Source organism: Serinus canaria, chromosome 7 (genome assembly GCF_022539315.1).
Source record: "Serinus canaria isolate serCan28SL12 chromosome 7, serCan2020, whole genome shotgun sequence".
In the NCBI taxonomy this organism is placed as follows: Eukaryota; Metazoa; Chordata; class Aves; order Passeriformes; family Fringillidae; genus Serinus; species Serinus canaria.
The window spans coordinates 7,672,012-7,686,653 of NC_066321.1; the positions used below are offsets into that span (position 1 = coordinate 7,672,012).

Below are 14,642 nucleotides of genomic sequence, written 5' to 3' on the forward strand. Positions count from 1 at the left end.
TCCCTGAATTTTCCATCCTTTTGGTATAGGAAAACCATGGTACCAGTTTGGATAGAGATGTGGACAGAAATCTGACAATTAAGATAAGAAACTTGTAAATAAGAATAAAAAAAAGTTGAAATGCACTACATAGTGACATTTTGCCTCTCTTCATTTTTAGATAACCATGGTGCTTCTGGGATGGAAATTTTCCATACTCCATGTGTTTTATTCTCATTTGACCTTGTATCATCTCTGTCCCCTGGTACATTAAACAGCAGTCAGGTTCAGAGCCACTTATAACTGATAAAGGACTTCATGAAGTTTTACCCATCCTGTGATTATCAGTCTAATTTTCAGGTGTGAAAATTACTGTTGTAATCTCAGAAGACAGTGACCCATAAAAGCTGTATGATTGAAAATCAGATCTATAATTGAAAATGTGACATTATTTCTTTAAATCCACGTTTATGTGTTGGTGCCATCTGGCAGCCCCTAGATCTGCCCTTGATAAGTTGTCATTGACTGGCTGGTCAGGTGAAGGCATCAGGACAGATGTGGGTCATGAAGATGTTCTCCTCTGAGATGAGAGTGGCCTTATTATAATTTCCTTTTTTTCATAAGAACAAAAAGAAAGGGGTCACAGGGGAGGTAGAGCTGTTCATGGTTACTTGTGCTGTTTGAGCTGAGTGAACTTCCACTGTTCCTCAAGCCTCTCCTCTCCTGACTGATAAGGGTTTCAGAAACCACATGGAAGCCACAATTAGTTGTCCTGATGATTTCTTCCACTCACCTGCCTAATTAGTGAAGTCTGCAAATCAACCTGGCTGCAGTCAGAGCACACCTCAGCGTGGAGCACGAGTGGAGAGAGGCCTTGGGGAGATGTGCATGCTCAGGAAGGGAAGTGCCAAGGATTGCTTGTGGCCCTTCCTCCTCAAGTGGCTGTAGCTGAGGCATTGATTTAATTCTTCTCCTCTGTCCTGCAACAATAGCTCCACTTGTAATTATATGTTTTTCTTTTCTTTGTAACCTTCCCATTAACACAGTAATTACTGGAAGAATCGGAATGGGTCTCATTTTTTTTTTTTAACAGCTTATGTCCTTTTCATGCTTGGTATGCTTAAATATTTGAAGTTGCAGCTTTTAAATAAATTATTGACAAGAGCACCAAGGGTTTCTTTCGTCACTCACTTGCAGGGTTACCTAAATATGCAACTAAACACCACAGGGAGTGCATAAAAACCAACAAATAAAACATTCTTACTGCAGTGCCTTGCAGTGTGTTGTCTACTGATGCAGATCTATTCAGAGAGGGGTGGTACACTTGGGGGTAGACAGTGGGTGGTAATGAGGCAGCTTTTTTGCATGAACTGCAGGTTTTGATTCCCACTTCGGTAAGGGCACCCAGAAGAATTACTTTGTATATTTTTAGTAGCTCCTTGTTTCAGAAATTGATGTATACAATTGCTGTTGTTGCAGTTGCACATTGCAAAAATCTTCATTATCCTCTGGATGTTTTCAGATGTCTGCTATTTTTATTCATTTTTCCATTCTTAAAAAACAGTCCAGCTTTCTGCTTGTAGTAAGAAGTAAACACTCCTCCTAAATGCTTAGAATAAAATTACACAGGTAATAAAATTATCAAGTCAAAATGTCAGACTTTTCTGCTGCAAAGTCCTGTGTGCAGTATGAAGTAGAAATAGAATAATGCATGCATACTCCCCTTCTAGGGGAAATAATTGAATAATTACTACCAAAACTTTTTTTTCCCTAGGTCAGAAGAACATTTGCTACATTCCAATTGTGGTACATAAGCAACCATTTTGATATGTTTTAATTAAGAATAATTTTAACAATGTAGATATGCAGTTGTGGTGGATTAGAACCTTCAAATTCTCTTCCTATAAGTTGTATTGCTTCAATTCCTCTTGCTGCATTGTGCTGAAACATCATGTAATTAAAGCATCATGTTGTTTGGCAGAATATTCTCTTGTAGATAGGTAGCCTTTGTGACCTGATGAGATTAATACTTTTATTTCACTTTCAAATATGTGAAAAGGGATGATTTTTGCTCTCAAAGGCTTCTGTAGAAAACACTAATGGAAATAGTGCTCCATCATCAAAGAGAACTGACGGGATTTTAGAAGCTGAGCTTTTTACTGGTGTTAGTTTTCATTACAAAATTAAAAAAAAATCCCCATTGTCCCCATTAACCTCCAATCAAGTCTGGGTGAGCAGACTGTGCACAGAAAAATGCTTTGGGGTCCTCTCCTGCTAAGAGTGTGGTGGAGTGATTTGTAAGGCTTGTGATGAGCACTGGGGGCAGAGGTGAGGAAACACCAGATTTTCCACCAGCTGGTCCATCAGGCCAGCTTGGGTCCAAGTCAGCTTTGTCAGAGCCACTTCTGGTTTGTTTTGCTCTGGGGGTTTTGGTTTTGTTTGGTTGGGTTTTGGTTTTTTTCCATGTATTCTGATTGAGTAGGTGCAGAGGTCAGAAAGGATGGAGTGCAGTCGCTGGGCTTTGTTTTCCCACTCAAGGGGCTGCAGAAGAGCTACTTTAGTGCTGTTTTTAAATTTTTTTATTTTCAATACCCTGTGCCCAGCAGAGACCCACGGGGATTTGGCTGCACATCTCCACACTCTGGTTGAGGAGCTGTTTCCTCCAAGGGCCACCCTAGCCAGAAATCATGGGAGCAGCTTGCAGCCAGCTGCTGGCTTTGCCACTTGGTGTGTGTCAGGTCAGCTGCAAGGAGCTTTGCAAGTTTTAATTTTAATATTCCTCAAAATTTTGATCCTGTGGGAACAGTTAGAGCTGCCTAAAGTTCAGTTTCAGGAGTTGTAATGAAGCTGCTTCCAGAAAATTTCATAAGTTGTTTACACAGAGGAGACAGGGATGTAAAAGATTATTCAGTTATTCAGGAGGAAATAAGGAGCATACGGTGCTGTGAGCTGCAGAAAACAGGAAGAAACCCCACAGGTATCAAATCAACACCAAATGTAAAGAAAGAAATTCTCCTGCAAAAGTCAGGTATTAACTACACCAACTTTTGTTACAGCTCCCTTTATGTGAATTAGCTACAACCCAAACTCTTGGCGAGTTTCCATCAGTTTGAAAATACATTTGTTAATCACTGCCACTTATCTGTGACAGAATCCAGACTTCTGTTCTGTGGGTGGTTTGTTTGCTTTAATTTGAGGGGTTTTTTCCTCCTGTTTTTGCTTTGAAAGTGGTTTGTATTTTATGAACATTCAAGATTACCTGTGAACCCATTCTTACATGGCACGAATCTGGGAAAATTCCTTTTGTAGCTCATTAATGAAATTCTTCAGTTTAGTTGGCCATACAGGTCTTGATTCTGACTTATAGCAGCTTGTTTTTGAGTACATGCTGAATATGTTCATTCTTCTTAAAAACTAAACAAGTATTTAGAAAAAAGGAAATGAAGGTTTACACTTTTTAATTTATTAATCTGGGGAACCACGGAGTATCACAAGAATCCACTTTATTCAAGGTCTATAGTATAAAAAAAAAGCCATGGTGTTACAGCCTGTCTCATAGCCCAACACCTTCATTTGAGTCAAATATTTGCCTCCAGACATTTCAGCAGGAGCTGTTGAAATGGATCTGAAGGAATTATTTGGCTCTTCTGTTAAAGCTCAGAGCCAAGGAGAGGTTTTGAGCTGAGTGCTTGTTGTGAGTACTGGATCTGTAGACAACAAATGATCTTCCAGTGCATTAATGGAAAATTCAGTGACAGGGCTACTTGGAACTTGTCATCCAATGATGGAATCATGAATGAAATCATGAATCATTACATGTTTAGTGTAACAGCTCTGCCAAAGGCAGGTACCCACTTCTGCATTGGTAAGATCTTCCTCTTCTATCTCTCTTTATCAGAACTCTAATTATAACTCTTCTAAGTTTTAAATGGCAAGAAACCCAAAAGGAATAGATATTATGTGTTTTCTAGAGATCATCCTTGCCTTATTTGTCATTGGAATCAGACAGAAAGAAGACATTACACTGGAGAAAATGAAAGGTGCCATTCATTTCTTTCTCTGAGTCAAAACTCCTAGTTTGGATGGATTTCTGCAAAATTTCTAAGACAGTGATATGCTCTCACCTTTATTAGTAAAAATATTAAAGCATACATGGAGTGCTTGACAATATCACTGCTTTTCTTGGCACTATTATTCTATTAGGGACTCTTTATCCCTACAGTCAGGGGTTCATTTGAGTTTCTCCTTAGGATGTCCAGGCTTTGCTAGAGCATCCTTAGTGGATCTGTGCATTCCTTTGCTTTTCAGTAAAAACAGCTTCTGGAAAAGTTGGACAATAGGAGCACCTTGACTCTTTTTGGGGGCTCAAATTTCCCAAAGAAACATAATGGATAAAGGGCCTTTGAGGTGTTTTATGTAGATAGGCCATTAGGTAAAATGACTTAGCAGGGAAAGAAAGGCTGGATTCTTACATTATCTGGATATACTGAAAAAAAAAAAAAAAAAATCAATGAATCTTGTAAAACAGCCAAGAAATTCCTGATGTTTTTCCCTCCCAGTACTAAAATAGCTTTTTAATTGAGTGGAATAAATGTAAAGAGATGATTTTGTGACCCATTGTGTCTCTATAAATGTTTTTTTATAAGCTCTAGATGTGTGTATGAGTGTTGGAAAAATGTGATGTCCTTAGTCCTGTGAGAACTTACACTCTTTTAAAGTAAAATGTGGTCTTGGCTCTGCTGGGTCAGTTTATATGTATATATAAACACTATATAATGTAGCATAATGTGTTACATCTGCAAATTTCCTGATCACTTCTCTGGTCTAAAAAAGTGCAGGAAAATAACACATCTTCATTTCTGATCATAGAATCATAGTATTCTACTGCTTTAAATAGAATTCTATTTCCTGGAAAAACAGGTAATTTAATGGTGAAGCAGACTGGGAAAAATGAAATGATAAATTTCCAGTTAGAATCCAGTGATACTGACTGAGTAATTCTGCTTGCTACGGTTTTGTTGGCAAATATTTACATAAAGAGTTGCTGGTTTCCCATTCTCACCTGAGCTTGGCAAACTCATGTAACTTTCTCCTGCTTTAGATCCCTCTAAACACAGAGACTGTGTTTGTGTTCCCTTTTCTGCTACTGGCACTCCTTGGTTAATTAACATTTTTATTTGTTTATTGGAATGTTGACTTGAATAACATTTATCTCTGCATATATTCAGTGATATGTGCATGTACATTTGTATGTCACAGTCTTATTAAGGCACATTTGGATTTAAACTATTTGTTTTATTTGCATGTAATTTATATGTAAATCTGAAAACAAATAGAAAAATCCTGATGTAAATTTGCAAAATAATCTTTGCAAATGTATTTCATAGTTTGATAAATCCTGATTTAATCTCACTCATCTAAAAAAAAAAAAAAAAAAAGTTTCTGTCAGATCCATTCTCCAGGACTGTTAAATGGCATAAAATTAGGCATGTGTACAGATACCTGAATAGGGAGAAACTCCAAAAGTTGATTTTGTTCTTTCTGCTCTGACAGTGAACTTACTTGAAAGTCATGCACCAGTGCAGTTTTTTACCATTAAAAACAGGGGCACTGTGTTAAATTTAAATTGTAAAATTCTGTGGCACAGATCTGAATATGACTTTATGACATTGCTGCAGTTTGGTAACCTTTGCTCTTTAGCCAACCTCCAGTGAACTGCAGTGTAGTGCTGTCAAGCAGATCTGCTTGTTAATGCTGAAATTGTTGATGTCAGTCTTAAAGATCATTTCTTATGGGACCTTGCCACTATATCAGGAAATAAAAATACATGTTAAAGCTTTTTTTTTTAAGCAATCAGGCAAAGTATAACTTTGTTTCTGTGCAATGAAAAGTACAAATTCCAGCAAGCAACTTTGTTATATCTGTAGACAAATCTATAGGTATGCACCATGGACAGTCTGTATTCATTTATTTTTTAATTCTCTTTTTCTTGAGATATGTTATTTTACTTGGGGGATTTTTCTGTGATGTGATAAGAATGGGAGACATATTTTACTATCTTGTGACATTTCATTAAACTTGGGATCAATAGAAATATGTGAAAATACCTTTATGGCCATAAATGGCTGTGCCAGTGTTCATACAGACTTCTTGTGTTACATCATAGTAACCTGGAAAAAATCATGTTTATGCCTGCTGCTTTGTTATCTTTTTCTGTCCTTGGCCTTACTTGCTCTAGTAAAACACTTCTAAGAACTTGCTTTAATTATGGCACAGGAGCTGTTGGTTTCCTGTAGAAGTGGTGCAGGGCCTCATTGGAAATTGCTTGCTTTATTTCCATGTAATCTCCCAGGCAGTCTTCAAGATACAGAGGTGGCTTTTCCCAATCAGACAAAGATCTCCTTAGCTGCCAGATGAGACTGGTGTGAGGAAAAGAACACATAGCACGGTGTGAGGGTTGGGTTTTGGTCTGGTGAGGACACAAGGAGCACAACCTGAAGTCAGGGCAGAGCTGTTGGTGAGCTCAGCCCCCTGAAGGAGTGTGAGACTCCTGGACAGCCTTCTGTCTGGAGGTGATATTTGCAGGGGAGGTTGGAGTCCTGTTTAATAAGGCAGCTGCTCATTAGCTGTATCCTCAGGAACTTGCAGAGATCCCCAGGGGTGCCTTCCTGGAGCTTTCATTTCCCTCCATCCTTCTGTCATCTCAAATGCTTCCTCTCGTCTTGTCAGAACTTTGTTATTCTCCCCAACTCTCCAAGTGTTCCTGCTGGACTGGAAGAAAAAAGGACAGTATTTTTACTTCCAAAACTTTGCTAGAAAGAAGCTATAAAAGATTGTGAGCACAGGGTGAAAAGGGATAACAACTCAGGTATCCTGAGGCTCAGTGAAGTTGCCTCTGATGCTGGCATTGCACCTCTTCATGGAAGTGCCTGGCATTCAGCTCAGCTTCCAAAAGCTTGAGGAGCTCCCTTGCCTGCTGCACCTTCTCCCTGCATTGTGACTGCTCCTTTCTTCAGATAAAACCCAGTTCAGTCATCCACAGTTACTTTATTCAAGTCTCCCTCTGCCCCAGCTACTCAGCAGTATTTTCCATGCCTGTGTTCTCTGTAGTTTCTTCACTGCTGAGAACTGTGACAGTTTCCTTCCCCCCTCCCTGTTTGAATGCTGCTGTGCTAGCTGATGGCCACAAATTTTCCCTTCTGTTTTGATCAGCTGTGCTGACCCATCTCTGCTTTTGTATTTATTACATGCAGGAATAATGACCTGAGGTTTAAACTCATCTGCTGGGATTAGACTTTGGACAAGGGTTTCAGCAGAATGCTCTAGAAGTTAAGCTTTCCCTTGTTTGTCTAGTGGAATAGCTAGCTCATTGTCTCTGAGTAAGTGTTACAAGGTACACTGCAAAATGAGTGGGAAGATGTGGAATGTGTTCTTAATGCTGGCCATAATGCATTAAATAGATTCCATAAATGTTCCTGGTCTTTTTTATTTTTTTGTGAGTAGTTGGAACTAATGGTGTTGACAAAGCTCTTCCAAATACCCCAAACAACCAAAATCCAGTTCATGAATAGGCACTTGCAGGTCTAAGGAAAAGATCTCTCTGCTTAGAGCAAAAATGATCAAGCTGAAAGAAAGCACAAAATGTTTTTTAAGGTTAATAACCAGCGTGAGTGATCAACACCTCTCAGAATGACTTATATGTGCACATTTCTTTTAGTTTATTTTTCCTGAGGAGGGGTGGGGTTGGGTTAGTTTTGCTTGTATTGGTCTGGGTTTGTTTTCATTTTTGCTCTGCAAAAGGATGGCTTTGTTCTACCAGTGCAGCCCAAAGAAATAAAAATACGAAAAGAGATTGTTCCCATATCCAAACCCTGCACCTGCTCTGAGCAGGGTAATTGCTAACAAGCTGCTCTCTTTTTAAAATGCCAGTTATCCATAGAGCTGACAGAATCCTGCATTCCTCTGAAAGTGGCATTTTACAGCGACTCTGAAAAGAAGTGCCAATGTTTTCATGAATAAAGATATTGACCGGGGAAAGCAATTGTGAGACCATAATCATTGAGACAAGAACTGCAGCAACAGGATCTTATAACACAGAGGATTGTAAAGGGAACATGAGGGATGAAAATGATAGGTACTTATGCAAATGGATTAGAACTATCCTGTGCCACTTTGTGGATCTGTCTTTTAATCTCTCTTGCTATCTAGGCCATGGGATTAGTCAAAAACAGCTGGAAAGAAATGGACACAATCACTTAATCACAAATTCAGAAGGCTTGCTGGGGTAATTTCCCTTCAAATGGCACACTGCAAACCCAGGGCAGGTAGTACTTAATATCAGTTGCAATCCCAGCTCTACAAAGAGCTTTGGAAAGACTGCAATCTTTCCATTATAAGTGTATTGAGTCTGTCTTTTAAAACACCTGCAATGTGACATGAAATTATTAGTCTTTTTTTTTCATTTGTCACCCTTTCTTTATGTTTGGGGAATGCAAATGGCAAGAGTTTAATGAAGTGATATTGTTGTGATTACATCTGAGCTCCAGAGTGAGACTCATTCTCATTCCTACTGCAAAGCAAATTACGTTTGCTTTTCCTGCTCTAATGCTCTTTGCCCCTGAAATTCTTGCCAAAATAAGGGCAGGGCTGTGATTCTCCTCAGTGCTTTTCTCTGTAGGCTTTGTCCTGGTGACAAAAAAAAAGACAAAAGAAAGCAGATGATTTGTTCAGAAGATGCAATGCTCTCAGAAACTGCTGCAGCCCAAATCAAGCTCCTCTAAGATCTTTCACCTGCCTCAACACCAAACCAGGCAAGCACCAGACACTGCTGGTGGATTTTGTGTTCCAAATAACCACAGTCCACAGTAAACACCAATGTGCATCTGCAGACCTGGACTGTCAGGCACAGCAGCTTGGTAAAGTTCACTCTGGACTGCAGAAATTATGGAACAATCTCTGCATTTAGTTTGAGCTGAACCCAGCAGAAATTAAAAACTGCTTGAATTCTTGTTCTCAGCTTTATTATAGAAATGGCTATTTTCTGCATTTGGCTCATGCCACCATTTATCTGCTGGGTTGATGCAGCATGGGCAGGAGCTCTGAGAGAAAAAGCAGGTTGGTTGAATGCCAGCTCTCAGGGTTAGCTTGTCTCCGAAACTTTGGGTTTCACTCTTCTCCCAAAGGGGATGCTGCATTTTAACTACCCAGTGTCTTCTGGAAAAGCCTGGCAGGGGCACTCAGGAGTCCTCAGGCTTCAGCCAGTGCCCCTCCACATGGCTGCTCCCACCAGGTATTCTGCTGTTGCTTCTGGCATTATTTCCATGGTGGAAACCGAGCTGTGGTTTGCACAAAAAGTTCTCTAAGAAATCTGGAAAATACTGCTAGGATAATTCAGAAACCTGACTTACTAATGCAGCATGCTATGCCAATATTTTCTGACCTTTTGTTCTCTTACAACAACCTTAGTTGTACACACTTGCTGGAAAAATTATGTCTTAAAGACTTTTTATCCTCATTGATTAACAATAAAACTCTGTGGCTCGATAAGCTTTAGGAAGGAAGCTGTGATTTTTTTCCTGGTTGTGCTGCTTGCAAGAAAGATTGTAAGTTTGTTAAGGTAGAAATATTTGAAAGTTTTTTTGTGCATTCTTCTACTACGTCTCTTAATTCTGAGTGATTCTTTTTTGTCAAATCAATATCCCCAATACTACTTAAAATATGTGCTTGCATTTTATCTCAAGGGATAAAAAATATTTTTATTTGAAATAAATCTAGCTGCATTAAGTTTCATGTTTTTATTTCTATTGTAATAGGAACTTAGGTCTTCATTTCATGGTATGGTGTGATACAGCCATTATGGAGGCAATTTCATAGTTTTTTATTGTAAATATAATACATCTGTGTCAGAATCTGTATTTCATTAAAAAATCAAGAACAAAAGCTCAGAAATGCTGAATGAGACTACAGCCTTCTAGGACAGGGTGGCAGCACCAGTGTGTCAGGGAAAAGAGAGTGCCTTCCTTTTGGTTCCTTTAGCCTTCTTTAGGTTGCAGGATTTGCAGCCTCTGTGGTGCTGTATCACACATACAGTGCAGGATTTTGTTAGACCAGTCCTTTAGGGGTCTTTTCAACAAAGGTTGGATTGAGGCAATGACAGAGCAGGAACTTCAGGCTTTGTCCTTTGGCTGCATGCACTGAGATCCCTGCTGGTGAGTGCTCCTAGGCTCTTGGTAAATGTGATTTCCAGCATTTGGCAGCAGCAGCCATTGGAACCTCTGATGTTGGTGTGCAGGGGTTTTGTGCAAGCAGTGTTTCATTCTTCTCTTTGTGGCTGTGTTTTAGAAAGGTGTTACTCAGTCACAAATTACATTCAGAAATATGAATTACTTGAGGATTGGTTTTGGCAACAATGCAATTAAATGGTTTGTGAAAAAGCTGCTATAAATAATGAGAAAAGTTGCAATTGTATTATTCTTTGCACAGCCATTTTCTGATTCATTAGAGTTAAGACTGTAAAATCTATAATAACATTATAGGTAGTGTTGTATATAAACCACCATATTCAAGAGCTGGTATTTTTTTCAAACCACATTAAAAGAGCCTATTTAGAAGATTAAATCCTTAAATCTCCATCTGTGTCTGCACTGTTGTTATGTGCCAGTTAGCAGATAGTTATGGGGAAACTACATGTTGTCAAAGGCTTCTCATTGTATGGCTCTCTGTGATGTTTCCTCTTGAAGGGCTCTATCTCCTTGTCACACTCAGAAATCACAGCTTCTGCCTTGCCATGATACATAGCCCAGAGATCTCTTTAGCTGCCTTGTGCTTCTGCCCATTTCAAAGCAGCACGAGGCTAAAAGTGTTTTATTGTTGGAGGAATGCAGCTTACACTGTTTTAAAACTTTGTAGGTTGCAGTCCAGGAGTTGCATTGGTTAGCATCAAATGTTAATTGGAGATGCCCTAGATAGAGACTGCTGTGAATTCACTTTATGATAGTATTTTTTCTAATATTTCATCAAATATTGTTTGTGTACAGTGACTTCAAAAGAATGTTGTCACTCGATATCAAAGCATCATCATGACCTTTAATAATTTCTAATATGATAATTTGATACAACTTGTAATTTTTATCCAAATATTAAAACCAAATATCTTAATTTGAGACAAGTCCTTCTTTTTATGCCAGTCTCCAAATTTCAGCAAGCTGGAAACTCTCTTCTTTCTCACTGTGGGTACCATTAAGCTTTGTATGCTCAGTACTTGTTTCATCTCTTTGGTGTTCTCCTTACACAAATTGGCAGAAGTATTTAAAATGAAGCTTCATTTTGAGAAACTGAACAATATTCATGTCTGAAGAGAAGAACCTTGTGAATAATAAGGACTTGGTACAAAAATGAACAATCTCAGGCAGGCTGGGCAGCATGATGGGGGCAGTGGGCAGAAGTGGGGACATTCCTTGCTGGGAGCTGTGATGTGCTGAGGACTGCTGTGAGAATTCCCTGTGGGATTGCTCAGAGCCTGTGTTGGGCTATTCCCCTTTTATTTTCTGGAAAAGAGGACCAGAGAGAGAAGCTATATTCTATAGGTAGAAATGAACTGGCAAGGGGTTAAAAAAACAGCATTAAAAAATTAAAGACACAATTGCTGCTGTGAGTGGTGCATGTGAGCCAAGAAGGCACAAGAAAATTGCCACTTTCTGTTAAGACTTACCCATTTCACACTCATTATAACCCAGAAATACAAAAAGAAATAATGTGAATGTGAAAAAAAAATACCATGCTTTTGGAAGCTTGTAGAACATAGCAGGAAGGGGTTTTTTTTTTTGTTTTTTAGTTTTTTTTTTTTTGCAATCCTAACATAGCATTTAAGTATAGCAAAATAAAATTAAAGCGTTTACCATAGCAAAAATAACAATATATAATTGATAACGAATTAATTATTATTATGAATAATTATTTATTAAACAAAATTATAGTATCTAAAGTCAAGTGTAATTGTGGCAGAAAAGCATTTCTGCTTGCCAAATGTAGAAAGAAAAAATGCTGTTTTCTGTGAGGGAAGGTTGGGATTGCAAGAAACAGTTGTACTAGTTTTGTCATTGTGTTGTCAGTTGTTGATGTGCAGTTTGGTCTCAAACTGTACCATGAATGTGGGCAGTGCATGGCTGGGATTGAAAATATGTAAATGGTGCCTGGCAGGAGTTAAATGTGTAAGCACAGAGGGTGGAGGCTTAAGTGCACTGGTAGTTACAGGAGCATTCATTTAACATTTGTTATAAGCTACTGTTGTTTTTTTATAACTAATAGGGGAGCAGTTTAGAGCTGATCTACTGCATAGAGAAGAAGAGCTTGTAGCTTCAGATGGAATAGCTGCAGCCTCAGGCAGTTTTGCTAATGCTTTCTATTACAAATAAGTTTAATAGTGTGCATTAAAAAGGATGTGTATTTAAGCCTTTATGGTCCATACCATGTTAGGTGGAATTACAGTAAATTGCTACATTTCATTTCTGTAATTATCTTATAAACTGCTAGTTGATATTGTCCTGAAGTTTATGTTCAGGACATTTTAACACCAGTTGTATTTTGGACAGCTTGCATAGGATCATTTAATTGTCTTTTAGGGGTACAAAATCACATATATATATTTAAAAAAAAAAGAATAAAATCTATTAAAAAAGCATGAGAGTTGCACACCTTTGGATGCCTCTGTGCACTGTGGAGAAGGGAGGGATCACCATCACCTCCCCTGCGCATGATGAGCGTGCACAGAGCAATTTTCCTGTTGCTAATAGTTCTGGAAATGCATGTTGGAGAAACGTGGTCTTTTCCCTTTATTTCATGTCTTTCCATTCCTGTAGGAACTTGGAAGTAACAGCCCTCCGCAGAGGAACTGGAAGGGAATTGCCATTGCGCTGCTGGTGATTCTAGTTGTTTGTTCACTCATCACCATGTCAGTCATTCTTTTAACCCCAGGTAACCTTCTTCTTTATTTTATCTTATTAAAGGTCTGTGATTCATAATGCAGTCATAAAGCAATGGATGTTAAAGTGTCTCTTGCCTTTAAGCATTCTTAACTTGTGGCTGTTGTAAATTTGGTGCTTTAGGGACCCGGGAGCTGCTGGAGGCCTTGTGGAGCAGAAATATTTGGGGTTGGCAATCCTAAGGGTTGTGTCTGCCTTGAGGGGGTTACAGCAATCCTTGTGAGCCTCAGCAAGTGTGAGCTGACTTCAAGAGTTTTTTTTTTTTTTTGTTGTTGGTTTTTTTTTTTTTTTTTGTGTGTGTGTGTGTGTAATTTCAGATTCAGAGATGAACAAAGGGAAAATTGTGTGCCATGAAAAACTGATTCTGAGAATGCCACTTCTCACTGAATCACAAACATGGATCTTCCATCTGTACATGCACAGGCTTCTTCCCTTTTCCTTCTTTCTCAAAAAACAAGGGGAAAGTAATGGCTCAGTCACAGAAAAAAAAAAGGGAGAGGGCAAGAAGTAACAAAAAGAGAAAACACTGCACAATTTGGTTTTTTTTTTAAACTTTGAATGCTTTTGCCAGTTTTAAAGTTGGAGTGTAAAGTACCTGATTTGCATGGCATGCCTAGATAGTAAATATGGCCTGCAAATATTCTGCCATTCAAGTGTAAACCAGAAAGTTGATGGAGCTCTTTTCAGTCAAATAATGGTTCCAGGCTGTTTGGCCAGGAGGAGGGAAGCTGTGCATGAGCAGTACAGCAGCACAGTGCTGCTGCTGCTGCTTTGAAGGAAGGTGGTGAGGCTAAATGGAAAGGGATCAAAAAGCTTTGCTTGTCAGAGGGGATGAGGCAGCTGCAAAGAGGATGCAGGAGCACTATGGATAGTCTGCTTCCTCTGTTTTGTACAAATTCTACTTCTTATGTAGGGTGCTGTCCAAAATAACTGTTTGCTTATTTCCACTTAGATCAAGTTGAGAAAAATAAATGCAAAGCTGTGCTGCTGTAGTCTCAGTGAACAGGAGCCTTCTTCAGGGAATAAGAAAAAGATTTTGAGAGCACATGGTCGTGTGTCCTGGTACACTTTAAGACAGAAGACTGTTTTTTGTTTCAAGGAGGAGGTTTCACTTTTTTCTGAAGACTTGTAAAATACCAAGTGTTTGCTGGAATCTAGAATAATAACTTTCAGTTGTGGCTCTCATATCTATTTAGAATTATTAATGATGTAAAAACATGAAGTCTTTGAAGACACTCATGGAAACAGAATAAACAACCTAGGGGAATGTTAGCTTTAAAAAAAAATGTTAAAAAAGCTCAGTGAATTACAACATCTCTGAGGCTGTTTCAAAATCCAGAGATCTTGGTTGAAAACTTGTGTAAGCTGGGACCTACATTTCAGTTGAAGTCATGCAAGTGAAAACTCGTTCTGTCAGCTCAGATGCTCTGAGATATCCCATGGAGAATATGAAGCTTGATAGAAATGAAAACCTTTCTCCCAGAACAATCTAGGTCTGTGGAACTGGGCTTTCCTGTGGCTGGGAATGCTCACCATGGAAAGCTTTGAGGTGCATTGCAGGATAGATAACTGCCCTGTTTTGGCCCTAATCATGGCTGGTCCCCCTTCACTTTCATTATTAATTTGTTTGATTATTATGGATTGTGAATGGTTTGGGAAGCAGATCTTTTCCTACTCTAAGCA

General features: G+C 38.8%; 1 protein-coding gene across 1 annotated transcript in view; it reads left to right on the forward strand.

Annotated features, from left to right (window-relative positions):
- The window catches only part of DPP10 (dipeptidyl peptidase like 10), a 236,978-nt gene that overhangs the window by 33,171 nt on the left and 189,165 nt on the right, over nucleotides 1–14,642 (forward strand). The window contains exon 2 of the mRNA XM_050977060.1: nucleotides 12,837–12,951. Within this exon, the coding sequence (XP_050833017.1) occupies nucleotides 12,837–12,951 (115 nt within the window). The remainder of the gene's footprint in view (nucleotides 1–12,836; nucleotides 12,952–14,642) is intronic.